Source organism: Sarcophilus harrisii, chromosome 1, assembly GCF_902635505.1.
Source record: "Sarcophilus harrisii chromosome 1, mSarHar1.11, whole genome shotgun sequence".
NCBI lineage: Eukaryota > Metazoa > Chordata > Mammalia > Dasyuromorphia > Dasyuridae > Sarcophilus > Sarcophilus harrisii.
In genome coordinates, this window is record NC_045426.1 from 246,578,808 (window position 1) to 246,593,555 (window position 14,748).

At 32.8% G+C, this 14,748-nt stretch overlaps 1 protein-coding gene across 7 annotated transcripts in view; it reads left to right on the top strand.

Annotated features, from left to right (window-relative positions):
* Window positions 1-14,748, top strand: part of APC (APC regulator of WNT signaling pathway) — a 112,837-nt gene that overhangs the window by 35,935 nt on the left and 62,154 nt on the right. For 6 of the 7 annotated variants that reach the window (XM_031939445.1, XM_031939397.1, XM_031939410.1 and 3 more), the window contains 2 exons: window positions 4,171-4,255; window positions 11,176-11,377. In XM_031939445.1, coding sequence (XP_031795305.1) covers window positions 4,213-4,255; window positions 11,176-11,377 — 245 coding nt within the window. In that variant the 5' untranslated portion in view covers window positions 4,171-4,212. Of the gene's footprint in view, window positions 1-4,168; window positions 4,256-6,764; window positions 6,936-11,175; window positions 11,378-14,748 lie in introns of those variants that run through there. The other variant, XM_031939436.1, reaches the window with a different exon arrangement.

Sequence of the window (14,748 nt, forward strand, 5' to 3'; positions counted from 1 at the left end):
GTTTTGAATTAACTGCAATTTTCCTTTGTTCATATAGTGCCTTCTTTGATGCGAGAACACTATGCTCTGTGCCAGTGTCTGCATGTCTTTGATGCCAAAGTTCTTCAGAGAGACCTTGAGAGTGTCTTTGAATTGCTTCTTCTTACCTGTATGTGAACATGTCCCTTCTCTGAATTCTCTGTAAAAGAGTCTTTAAGACAAAACTTTTGGCATTTGAACAATGTAGTTAATTAACCCATTGGAGTTGCACTCTACAGTTGAGTTTGAATGCTTAACAACTTAGCTTAAGAAAGAACCTCAATGCTCATTACTTTCTTGCCAGGTGATATTCAGAATTCAAATGGAAGCAATTCAATTTCTTGGCATGGTGCTGATAGACTAAATTTCATAGGCATAAAACAATGAGGTCAGCAAAATGGCTTTGTAGCTCTTCAGTTTGGTAGGCAGGCTCTTCTCTCCCACATTTTACTGAGTCAGCTCTGGCAATGCATGTATCAATCTCGTCTTCTATGTGTCCTCCCTGGAAAGATTACTACCAAGGTAAGTGAACTCAGGTACAACATTCAACATCTCCATTGGTCATCTGCAAACAAAATGACTCAAAATTAAAAAAAAAAGTAACCCATCAACTCTCATTCACTTGGCTTAGAGTCTTTTCAAGTTAAATAATTTTTCAAGTTAAATAATTTCCATCAATGTGGCAGCTGATCTAGATGGCATTTTTGTCCTCATTGAAACCATCTGACAGCATTGCAGAAAACATCATGCTCAAAAACATGGGAACGAGCATAGCCCTGTTTCATTCCTTGGTAACTGGAAAGCATCATCCATTATCCAGAAACTATGCAAGCAATGTGATCATGAAACTGTATACTGTACTGATGAATTTCTCCAGGCAACCAAATTTTGCTATGATCTTCCACAAGCCCTCACAACTGACAGATCTACATAAGTGGTTTATAAATCTCTGGTATTTATTCTGGAGTGGTGAAGCAGTAATCACTCTGTCAGTCATTTCCCTGTCCTTTTTGAAACCATACTGGCTTTTGGTTACATGACCTTCTTCCAAGTAAAGGATCACCCTATTAAGGACGACTCTGGCAAGAATCTTAACAGAAATGACTATAGCAATTCCCATCTTTAACTGCCCCAATCATCACAAGGTATTTTGTTTCCTTTTCCTTTATATAGAGATGAACATTGGAAACATCTTTAGACTCCTGGGGGATAAATTCCTCTTGCTCTTGTATGATCAGTGGACTCCCTGTTTTATAGATTTCAGCAGGTATCGAATCAGCACCAAGTATATTGTCACACAAGAGGAACCTAATGACATTAAAAAAATCTTCTTTAGTTGGAATTTTGGCTAGAAGGGAACTGACTTCAACCTGAGGTATATGATCAGTGACTTAAGCACTGATTGATGACAGTCTGTTGAGTATTACAAAAGTCCTTATTACTAATCAACCTAGCTCCAACAGTACTGACTAATTGAGGTGCATCATATGGTTTGGGCCCATAAATACCCTTTAAGGTGTCATAAAAGTACTTTGAATTGTTCATCATTGAATCAGCATAAAATTGAATTTTATTTGCTTTCTTATTGAACTAAGAATCCCATATTCTGAGCTTCATTTGCAGTTTACTTTTGATGGAGTTAAGTGCTGCCTTCTTAAGAGACAGACAAGCTATCCTGCTGGTAACCCTGTGGAGTTCTCATTTTTTCATTTAGCAGCATCTGAAGTTCTTCACCATTTTTATCAAACCAATCTTGATGTTTGCTAGATTTCTAGCTTAGATGAATAAATGTGGTGCTGTACAGCAAATCTCTAAAACTGCCTACTCCTTTTCTGTTTCATTGTTGCCAACTCAGCTTTTCCTGTGGATTCTGAGAAGCACTCTAATCCACTGACTGACATTAAGTCTTCCCATAGTCATCTTGCCTGGGGCCCATTACTTTTGCTGAATTGGGAATGTTAGCTTTAAGAAGATAAATCTATGATTGGTCCAGCACTGTGCACCATACATTGTCTTCAGGACTCTCGCATCCTATTTTTTTCTTCTTTTTATAGTGACGTAGTCTATTAAATGCTCATGTTTGCTATGAGGGCACAGTTTATTGCAGTAAGTGGAAGACAGGATTGGTAATGATCATGAGTTGCTTAAGTTTTCAGTAGCAGGTGACCATTGCTGTTGCTGTTTCTACCCAATCAGTGGTTAAGACTAGAAAAAAAATGAGACAAGAAATGGCTTCTTTTACTCAGTTGAAAAAAATGATTTTGGGAGAGGAAGACCCTATTTACACTTGCTCTGAGCCAATCAGGGTCCAAATATTCCTTCTGTCTTACAAGGTTTCAGCAATCGGTATTTCTCAGTTCACCTATGTATCATTTGTGAGTAGGAATAGGAGCTGTCCCAGTGGGAACACAACTGGAATTGGTCAGTTGAGCAATAGTTTTCTCTCTCTCCTTCTTTCCCTCTCCCTCTTCCTCTTTCACTCTGTCTCTTACCTTTTGTCCCCTCTCCTTCCTCTTTCCTTCTTCCTCTCTCTCCCTCTCATTTATCCTTCTCTCTTTTCACCCTTTCCCTCCTCATCAGTGTTTTGCTTCTGACTACTGTCTCTTCCAGTCTATTCTCCCTTCTGTTATTCCCTCCATCTCACCTCCACCCCAACCTTAGCCTCCTTTTCTTCTTCTCTGAAGGATAAGATAGATTTCTATATCCAACTTATTGTGTATGTTATTTCTTCTTTGAACTAATTTTGATGAGAGTAATGTTCAAGTGGTGCCCACTGTCCCCTTCCCATTTTCCCTTCTGGTGTGATATAGATCTTTCACACCTCTTCATGTGTAATAATTTATCCTATTCTATCTTTCCTTTCTGCTCCCAGTGTAATCCTCTTTCTCTCCTTTTATATTTTTGGGGGGGGGGCAGCATTACTAGAGACTGTTAAAATTACTATGATACCATTGCAAAAATCCAAATTCTTTACCCCTCTTTGTTCACATAGTCCTCCTCTGGCCCAGGTTGGGGATGGTATGGGAAAGAAAGTAGGATATATATTAAAGCTGATTGACCACTCACTCAACTCAGTCTGTAATTGGTTTATGGCTTATCAATGATCTGGTTACCTCAGCCAGTTTGAGTGAATTTCTTCTGTAGAGTCACTCCCATTTCTTCCATTGGCATTTGGAGACGTCTACATTTATTGTGGGCTTTTAAGACTTATTCTAATAATGTCTTTAGTTGATTGAGAGCTCTCATTTACTTATAATATTGGGACAGTGGTTTTGAGAGTTACTATTTTGTGGGACAAAGTGATTTGTTTCATTCAGCACGATATAAGAGGATGAGTACTGTACTTAAAGTTATAAGACTTGTGTTTCAATCCCAGCTTTTATATTATCAATATGATACTTACCTAGTCAGTTAATCTCTTGGAAGATTAGTTTATAAAATGGGGATTAATAATAGTTGCACAATTTTTCTCAGTGTTGTTGAAAACGTTGTTATCCAAATTGAATAAATATGTTTGTCTTTTCCCTCTGTCAAATGTGTCAAAATTCATGAGATCTCACAACTGCTTTGAATTGTCAGAGTATCTTTTTTTTTTTCAAGGACTCTGACAAAACTACTTTGAGACTCTTATTATATTTCTCTCTAATCTTCTAATTGTCAGCCTGCTGCTTTCACTCAGAGCAACTTTGTTTAATCTCTCTTCTGGTTAATCTTTTACTCTCTCCCATCAACCGGCATCCAAAAAGAATACTATTAATTGTACTGGGCAAAGTCTTTCATAATGAGAAACAGTGATTCTTCCCTGACAATATAAATTCCATAATTATATAATTTTTTACTCTTTTATCAAAATATGTATCTTTTGATTAATATGTGCAATGTGTCCATTCAGTACTTCTAAATGTTTATTTCTCAGTTCAATTCAGTATTATCTAATGTGTCAGATTTCTGTCAGAGACCTAAATTTTGTATAGTACAAATTGTTATTTTGATGATGATATTGAAGATTTTAACTGGCCAAAAATATGACATGCTATTATTCATCTTAAAGGATTTTGATCCCCCCAAAAGTGAAGGAGTATAAACATTAATCATATTTCACATGAGTTATTAACATTTTCATGAAGTTTTTATGTGGAATTCTTTTTACAGGAAGTACTTAAACAGTTACAAGGAAGTATTGAAGATGAAGCAATGGCATCGTCTGGACAAATTGATTTGTTGGAACGTCTAAAAGGTATGCTTAAAATATTGTATGTTTTAAAAAAAAACTTTTTTGTTTTTTGTTTTAAAAAAAATACTTACCATATAGCATATTCTTCCAATATCTTAATAAATATTCTAGTGAATTAGTTGAAGAATGGAATTTAAATAATTAAATTCTCTCAAACTAAATTTCAGTTAGAAAAAGGACTTGCTTGCCTTTTGAAGTGCAACTTATTGTCAGAAAACATTTGGAGCAATGAAAGATTAAGTGACATAAATAAGAAATTTGTATAAAGGAAGAATTTGAATCCAGGACTTCCTGATTACAAAACCATCTCTCTTCAGTATAGTACAGTGCCTCTTGAGATGATTAATGACTAAAATAACAGGGTAGTCAAGAAATTCAGGCTATAATAGCCACTTGGAAAAAATCCCAATAATATTTTAAAAAATGCAAATTAAACATTTCTAAGATTTTATTTCACATAGCCATCAGATTGGTAAAATTAACAATAAAAGAAAAATATAGGAGAAGCTCTAGAAAAAGTTACATTTAACACACCTTTGTTGGAGCTATGAGTTATTCCAGGCATTCTTTAAGCAATTCAGAACTTTGTTCCAAAATTTCTAAACTCTGTGTACTCTTTAATGACGTAATAACTTAAATACTTAGGCCTATATCCTGCAAAGATACACACACACACACACACACACACACACACACACACTTTGGTTGTAGCAGCAAATAACAGGAAACTAAAGAGAATCTCGTGGCTAAATAAATAATTTATATGAACCTAATGGAATCCTGTTATGCTAGAAGAGATGATATAGTATGAAATGGCTCTAGATAAACTTGGGAAAGAATTATATAAATTAAATAAGGCAAAATGTAAGTGAGAAGGACCAGAAGAACAGTTTTTACAACACTTTGAAAGACTTAAGAACACTTAATTACTAAAATGACCATCAGTGATTTCACAGGACCCATGATGGTTTAAACATACTATTGATCTGATGGAGTCAAAGTGCAAATTGAGATATAAGATCTTTCAGTTTTTCTTTATCATTTTTTTCTGTTTAATTTTGGAAGATACTCTGAGAAAGAAATATTAGATTTTTGTTAATTTAACTTTAAAAACCCACCAAAAAACATCAATATTTCTTTATATTAATAATAGAAAATCTATAGGAGAGAAGAAATCGGAAGGGGACAGTAGAAAAATTCCTATCAAAATAATTACAAAATGCAGAACATATTTGGGAATATTTTCAACCGAGAAACACTCAGGACTTAAAAAAATAAAATTACAAAGATATGTTTTGTCATTCTTAAGTCTTTTTAAGGTAAACTCAAATAGCTACTTAGCTTTCATTGTTTATGGGTGGGCTGTGGTAATTTAAGAATGAAGTTAATATCTCAGTTTACCAATTTAGTGTTTTACTAGTCAAACCTGATAGAACTACAGAATAATGAAAAAGTTTTAAAGGAAGAAACATGTAGCATATCAAAGCAATAAGAACAAGTTGGAACAAAGGAAACGTAGCAATACTATAACTCATGTTTTATAATAAAACAGAAACTATCAAAACTATTTGATAGTGTTTAAAAAGAAAAGAAAAATGGATTAGTGGAAAGGATTAGATAAAGAGATGTAGTGGTTTATTGTTTTATAAACCTCCAGTAATGAGGGAAGGCTTCCTGTTTGACAAGCATATTGAAAAATCTTGAAAATAATTTGGTAAAAATTGGTTTTTGTTGTTTAGTTGTTTTCAGGCATGTAAGACTTCTCAGCTATCATACTCAACTCTCAACTATCATAGCTGCCCTTAAAGATTTTGGACTAGCTAATTATATCATGCACCACTGTGAGCATCAAGTGAAGAAGCAAAATAAACTTTAAATGGTCACATGAAAGAACTTATAGATAATTAAAGCCAAAAAGTATAAGGAATACTAGGAAATATGGAAAGAACTTTATGAAATAATGCAGTGCAAAAAGGGAAGAGGTGACAGAATAGCAGCACAGCAGAGGAAAAGTATGTAAGAATGACCAAAAAATCCTCTTGAATGGGAGTTACTTCAAATTTAATAATAATAATCAAATTATCATTATAAATAGAATTGTTGAGCAAATTGAAATTTGATGTTCATTTTTAAACTCTAAATTAGAAATTGGCAAAGAATAGGTACCTTTCAAACAGTGATTAGAGATAGAATTGTTAACCAAATAGGAGATAGCTAAAAGAAATCACAAAAGACAAAAAAGGGCCAATTTTGTTGTATTCAATTTTTAAAATCTATTACTATAAGAGTAAAGAAAAGAAATAGTCCAGTGAGATCTGGGAGAGAATAATCCCAGCTGTCTCTGAAGAAATAGCACAGATAAATTATACAAAGAGCTATTCCTCAATTGTTGTGTGGTCAAAGGCTATATATTTTTCAAATGATCATTATTTATAAAAATGTTCTCAGAATTACTTATAATAAGAGAAATACAAACTAAAATATTTTATACCCATCTTTTCTTCCATGAAAGATGCTGGAGGGCCTATAGGAAGATCCAATCACTAATACACTATTGGAGACAACTGAGAAAACTGTCCAACTGTTCAGAAAAATAGTTTTGGGACTATGTGAGAAAAGTCATTAAAACTGTTCATTACCTTTGAATCATTAATCACATTACTGGACATATACTTCAAGGAAGGTAAAGATAGAATTGTCTCTTTTTTTTAATGGTCTCTAATATTTATTTGTAGTAGTAGTCGTAGTAACCAAAACACAAAAACAGAGTTAATGCTCATCACTTGGAAAGTAGCTGAATAAAATGAAAAAAGTTTTATAAACTATTGCTCCATAAAAAATAATTGATTCAGAGAAGTAGCTTGTGTGAACTGACATAAGGAATAGGAAGCAGAACCAAAAGGACAGTATTCATGACTATAATAACATAAATTAAAAATGGAAAGACATTTTAGCTTTAATTTCAGTGATCAAGAAAGAAATAGTTTACTATGTGCTGTGGTAAGCACTTACATCGTTTGCTTCTCGCAATAAACCAATGAAGTAGCTGCTGAATCTCTAGTTGACAGTTGAATAAACTGAGGCAAACAGATTAAGTAACTTGCCCAAATTCACATAGCTATTAAGTTAGAAGCTGGATTTGAATTCAGGTTTTTCTTATTCCAACGGCCTGTCCTATCTCCATTGTGCCATCTAGTTATCTCAAGATGATCAATCTTGTTTCTGGAGAGCTGGTGTTGAAAATACTTCTTTCCTCTTAGGTGGACTACAGATGCAGATTTTTAATGCACATGTCTTCAGAAGTGATTGTCATGGCCTTTGGTTTTTAAGTTGTTTTTGTTTTTATTGTAAGGGAGTATCAAGTTTGGTGGAAGGCATATATACCAAGAAATGACTCTGACATTCACAAAATATCCATAAAATTTACAAAATAAAGAGGCTTAAGTGTTTCATATGGTCTACTAGTTTGTCATCTTTTCAAGTGTCAGGGTTTTACATGTCTAGTTTTCGTTAAATCACTTTTTTGGTAACCATAGTGGAATAGAACAAGAATAGTACCTTTTATCTGGTAGATCCTTGGAAAATGCCTTTTGAAATGAACCTTAAGGAGAACTTAGTAGCAAGCTATTTTAGTAAGCTATTTCAGTAGCTCCGATTAGAGAATGAGGGCTTAAGCTAAAATGTGAACAGATTGAGATTCATTGCTGAATTACAATTAACAGAGCATTGATTAGATGTAGAGTGGATACAGGGAGAGAATGTAATCAAATGCCAGATTGGTGGTGCCAGAACTAAAAATAGAGAATATATAAGAAGAAGGAGTAAGATAGATTTTTTTGGTTGGGAAGGATTAAGTACAGACATGAATTTGTCTCTAAGCATATTATGTTTAATATCACAACAGTATATTCATGTAGAGATGTCCAATAGATCATTAGAAAATACAGATCTAGAACTAGAAATAATGATTTTGAGAGTCAACCTGTATAGAGGAAATGACAGAAATTGTGGGGATTGCACTGAAGAAAAAAGAACTAAGATCAAACCTTAGTGAGCAAGAGTAATCATAGTAGGATTAATCAAAAGAGATAGGAAAGAAATCTGGAAATTTTAGCCTCAGAAATGACTAATGATCTCCTATTAATCAGTCAATGGCTTTTTGTCCCATTCTTTGTCTTCTTCAAGATGGATGACCATTTCAACCTTGAAATTTTCCTCCCCAAATTTTGCAGCGATATAAAATTTAGCCTAAAAGAAAGTCAAAAAGAGCTGAGGAACAAAAAATAAATTGTAGAAGTAAAGAGTGATCCTCTTGAGATTAGATGAAATTACCTCAGTATAATTGTATTAAGTTCTGTCTCACAAAGTTCAGCTAGACTAAAGCAGAGAAAGCAAATAATTGAGACATAGCAGGAGTAGGCGATGTATTCCAAGTTAAGATCTATCTTGCTTAGAGAAGATCTTTTGATCAGATTCTGTTTTTGTAGGGCACACTTTGGTGAACTTCATTCAAAAAGATGAGTACTTAAGCCAGCATCAACAAAGCCCATTGCCAACCAGTAATGGAGTTACACCAATCCATCCAAACTTTTTGCTGCTGAAAGACCAAGGCTGAGGGCTATGAGAAAATATTTTCTTTTACCAAGGAGAAAACAGATAACAAGACTCACAGCAGGATCAAATATTGTAGTATTGGTCTTATAAACTTATACTATTGATGTCTTACTCATTCACAGCTTAGTAGATCAGGTAAAACAGAATAAAAAATGAAAATGGCATTGGAATTGTTAAGTAGAGTACTATCTCAACCTTTTTATTTAAAACAATTTTTTTTAAACCTGGGCAAATCATTTAACCCCAATTGCCTCAGGGAAAAAAAAAAAATCCTGTGAAAATTAAGATTTTTTTCCAAGTAAAATATAGGGAAGCTTGACTTGAATGACTCAGATCCCAGTAAAGTAGAGGTCTTTTGCCTAATTTCACTAGTAAGCCTTGACCATTAATATCACCAACTATTTTGCTTAATTATTATTTTAATTTAAATTAATGTCATTTCACAGTATCATAATTCTTAGTCACTCTCAAAATCCCTCATCAGAATTTGTCATTTTATTTTAATTTGCTTTTCCTCTTTTCTGGATTTAACATGGCATCATGTTCCTGTTTTCCTAAATCCCTTCAGCATTTGTAATTTTTCTTTTCTGTCATCTTAACCAATCTAATGATTGTAAGACTGAATCTCAGTTTTAATTTGCCTTTCTCTAGTTATTAATGATTTAGACCATTTTTTCATATATTCATTGATAACTGAAAACTGCTTGTTCATATCCTTTGGCCATTTGTCACCTGGCAAGAAGGCTATTATTTTTATATATTTCAGTTCCCTATATATTTGAAAAATGAGATTTTTATCAGAGAAACTGGTTATAAAAAATTGTTTTTAATGGAAATTCATGTTGAATTTTCTCCCAGTTTTTCTTCAGAAACTCTTTTCAGTTTCAATATGATCATATTTTTTTCCTTGTTATTAATGTAGCTCTGTTTTTATTGTTTTTGCTGGTTTTTTTTTTTTAATTGAACTTGGTATTTTTATTGCAAACCTAAGCTGGTCTTAGAATATAATCTTTTAAATGTATTATTGGTGTCTACTTATACTTTTTTTAAAAATTGTTTTTAATCAGTGTTTGTTAACTATATTGGTTTATAGTTTTCTTGTTCTGTTTTGTTTCTACATGGTTCAGGTTTAAAACCTCTGATCTTTGTATCATAAAAATTGGAAAGATGCCTTTTTTTTTCCAAATTGAAAATAGATTATATAGTATCATAATTAATGAATGTTTGATAGAACTAACTTGTAAATTCATCTGGTTCTTTAGTTTTGCTTTGGGAGTTCATTTATGACTAGTTCAAGTTTACTGGCTTATTTCAGTGTTTTTTTTGGTTAATCTGTGTAGCTTGTTTTTTGTAAATATTCATCAGTTTTCTATAAATTACCAGTTTTGTTAGCAAGGTTGGGTAAAATTGTTTCTTGTCATTTCCTTTATTCTCTCTTCGATTATTGTGAGTTCTCTCTATTTTGATTTTTGATAGATAACCTGATTAAAATAGAAAATCAAACTATCAATTATTTTATTATTTGTTCCTCCCCCAAGTAGCGCCAACTTTTATTTATTAAAGCATAGTTTGCTTTCAATTTTGCTAATCTCTTCCTTAATTATCAGGCTTTTTATTTTGTAATTTAGTTAGATATTATTTCTTATTCAGGTATTTATGTACAGTTCATTGAATTGTTCTTTCCATTGTTAATGAAAACATTTTAGACCTGTACATTTCCTTTTTTAATAGTTTTAGATTTACCCTAGTGATTTTGACATTTTGTTTCCTTATTGTCATTTTCTTTGTTGAGATTTTTTTTGTTTTGTTTTATAATCTGCTTTTTAATCCAACAATTCTTAAGAATTATGTTATTTACTTTAATTACTTTTTAGTTCTTTCTTAAAGATCCATTTCCTGAATATAATTTTTATTACATTTTCTGATGAAGTCAATATGCCCTAAAATATGTTCAGTTTTTGTAAAGGTGACATATAGAACTGAATAATTCATTTCTGTTCCCATTTAATAATCTTTAATAATATGTAAATCAGTAAAACCAGATCTTTACATCTTCAGTTTTTCTGAAGTTAAATGGTACAACTTTCTCTGTATGCAACCAAATTATTCTCCAGAAAATATTCCAAAGGTCTTATTTTTTTTTTAAAGCAAGTTTTAAGAGGAAGAATTTTATTTAACAATTAAATTTTTTAACCTGTTAGGTTCATGGCATTTACTTAATATTTCACTTTCAAATCAAGTTAACTTTTATGTGATTTTTGGATAAGTTAAAGTAAATGTTACGTAAAGATTGTTTCTTTGTGCTTCAGAACTCAACTTAGACAGTAATAATTTTCCTGGAGTGAAACTTCGACCAAAAATGTCTATTCGATCCTATGGAAGCAGAGAAGGATCTATATCAAGTCGTTCAGGAGAATGCAGTCCTGTACCAATGGGTTCATTTTCAAGAAGAGGCTTTGTGAATGGAAGCAGAGAAAGCACTGGATATTTAGAAGAACTTGAAAAAGAAAGGTAACTTGTAATTTTATTATTATATGTCTTTAAAACAAAAGTAAATTATTTCATTACCATTATAATTTTCCAGTTGTCATTTTATGAGAAAAAATATATAAATAGTTGTCATAATTAACCATTTTAGATGACTTTTATGAGAAATATTTTTTTGGTGGTTAACTAAGACAAAATACCAGTGGTCAGGATTGAAATATAATTCTCCTTATTTTAACAGATAAAGTGAAAGCAGAAGAGCCCAGCTCTTCTACAATTACTCCAAAAGGAATGAAAAAAAATCCCATCATTTTCACAACCAGAATAAAATAGTAAAGACAAAAAAATCTTGATTTTGGAATTCTGATCAATGTAGGGATCAATTATTATCCCATAGGACCAGCAATATAATATCCTACCCATTTCCTGATAAATGCTGTATTCATAATGCAGAGTAATACATATTATTGGACATTGTCAGTTCAGGAGTTTGTTTTGCTTCATCATATATATTTGTTACAAGGGTTTTGTTGATTTTTGTTTTGTTTTGTTTTGTTTTAATTTTGGGGAGGTAAGTGGGGAGCTGGTTGTGCAGAGAGAAAATAAATCTTTATTGCACAAAAAAAAAAAGAAAAAATTATTATATTACACAGTGATCAAGAAATCTAAGGGAAAATGCCAGCCCGTGTACATATAAAAAGACAATCAAAATTTTTCTTGCAGTTCTTGGGGAAGAAAATGGGAAAGAGAAGGGGAGGGGAAGAATCAAGGAATAAGCATTTAAATAGTTCTTACTTACATGTTAAGCATGTGGATCAACACTTTTCTTTTAAGTAAATATTACCTTATTTGAGCCTCACAATAGCCCTATGAGAATTGATACTTATATACCTATTTTACAGTTAAGAAAACTGAGACAAATATTAAGTAACTTGCCCATAATGCAGGTTATAAGTGTCTGAGGCTAGATTTGAATTCTGGTCTTCCTTATTCTAGGACTAACACTCTTTACTACTTTGCTACTTCCTACCTACCTACCTACAGAAAAATCAAATCTAAGTATATAATTTATGAAAGTTTTCCTGCTTACTTTAGGTAAGCAAGGAAAGTCTAGACCTTGAAAGTATATGACAAAGGCAGGAAAATGGGAAATTAACACAAAGTGTAACTAAGAATCCCAGCTAGTTCTCATTCTTATCTCAAACCACATCTCTGAAGTCTTTGAAACTCAGACTAGGAGGGCAAAAGGCAGTGTCATGCTACCTTGTGTAGGTCATTTAGTTATAATGCTGAGCCATTCCTGAAGTCTTTGAAGGGCACAGCACTTACTACCAAGACCACAGATAATGCAGATTAGGATTGAGTCTCTTGCATTTCTTCTGGATGCTGTCATAGCCTGACTCTGATTTCAAAGTTTCAGTTTAGGAAGTAAGGCTAGAAAAATTAGTAAACAGATTAGAAACACTAACAATAGAGAACAGAGCCAAGATGGTGAAGTGAGGCAGGAACTGACCTAAACTTTCATATTTACCTCCAAATAGCTATTTTAAAATGCCTTAGTTAATTCTGGAGCAGCAGAATCAACAGAAGGATTGGGCAAAACAGTTTTTCCAGTCTAAGAAAACTAAGAATGTTGACAGGAAAGGTCTGTTTCACTGGAGTACAAAGGGAGCCCAGGATAGTGCAGGTAGTGTCTGGGCAAGCCCCTAGCCCTAATACAGGAGAACATTGGTGAGTACCTCAGCAGGCCAGTGGTAAGGCCTCACACTTCCTCAGAAACCATCACCCCAGGAACAGAGTCCAACTTTAACATAAAATTAAAAATCACACAATAAGCTGAAACCAGAAAAAGCAGGAAAGTACTTGACCACACATCACTATTGTGATAGAAAAGATCAGAGCAGACTCTGAAGAGAAGAGTGTCAAAATAGCTATATGCAAAGCCTCAAAAAAAAAAAAAAAAAGAAAGAAAGAAAAATGTCATTTGGTGTCAGGTTCTTCTTAATCCACCTCTCCCCCAATACAAAACAGATCTCCCTGAAAAACTCAAAATGGACTTTTTTAAATGAGAGAAAAGAAAATTTGGGAAGAGAAGAGAGTGATGCAAAAAAAATGTAAAACAAAAAAAATAGAAAAAAGATGTGTAAAAATTCAGAGAAGAAAACAGCTCCTTGAGAAATTGAAGTGGCCAGATTGAAAAAAGTTACAAATGCTCAATAAAGAAAATAATTCCTTAAAAATTAGACTTGAAAAAGTGGAAGGTAATAAGTCAATGAGATAACACAAAACAAAACAAAATCAAAAGAATGAAAAAATGGAAGAAAATATGAAATAATTCATTGGAAAAACAACTGACCTAAAAAAAAAAACAAACCCAAAAAAACAGATCCAAACACTATTGGGCTATCTGAAAGCCATGATCAAAAAAAAAAGAGACTAGACATTATATTTCAAGAAATTATCAAGAAAAACTGCTTGAACCAAATCAGTGGGTAAAATAAATATTGAAAGAATAGACCAATCACTTCCTGTAAGGGATCCCAAAATGAAAACTCCCAGGAATATTATGACCAAATTCCAGACCTTCTAGGTCAAAAAAAGAAATTCAAACATCATAGAATCAAAATCAGGTTTATACAGAATTTTTTTTTTTTAATTTAAAATTTTTTTTTTTTTTATTAAAGGATCAGAATGCTTGGAATATGAAAAGGCAAAAGAGCTAGGATTACAACTAAGAAACACTGACCAAGCAAAACTGAATGTAGTCCTTTGGGCGGGAAATGTATATTCAATGAAATAGGTTCTTTCAAGCATTCTTGGTATATCAGAGCTGAATAGAAGATTTGATTTTTAAATCCAAGACTTGAGAAGCATAAAAGGTAAATAGGAAAGAGAAAACAGAACCTTGGGATTCAATAAAGTTTTTAAACTGTTTATATCCCTACATGAAATGATGCTTGCAATCCTTAAGAATATTATCACCTATTTGGGGCTGTTAGAAGTATGCATAGACAGGAGTGTGGGTAAAAGTTAACTTTGATAAGATGATATAAAAAAAAAAAAAAAAAATTAAGGGGTGAGAGAGGATTGCACAGGGAGAACAGGGAAGGGAGAAGTAAATTGGGTAAATGATCTCACAGAAAGAGTGTGAAAACCTGTTATAATGGAGGGAAAAATAGGTCAGGGGTATCACTTAGAACTTGTTTTACTCAGAATTAGCTCTAAGAGGAAAGAACATATACATTTACAGTAGAACTCTTAATTTACCCTTTAGGGGGAAGTAGGAGGTAGGGAGATAAGATGGAAAAAGAGAGACAAAAAGAAAAGTGGATGGTGATGGTGGTGATGATGGTCGTGGTCAGAATCAAAGTACTGGTGAGGAGGGAAAAAATGAA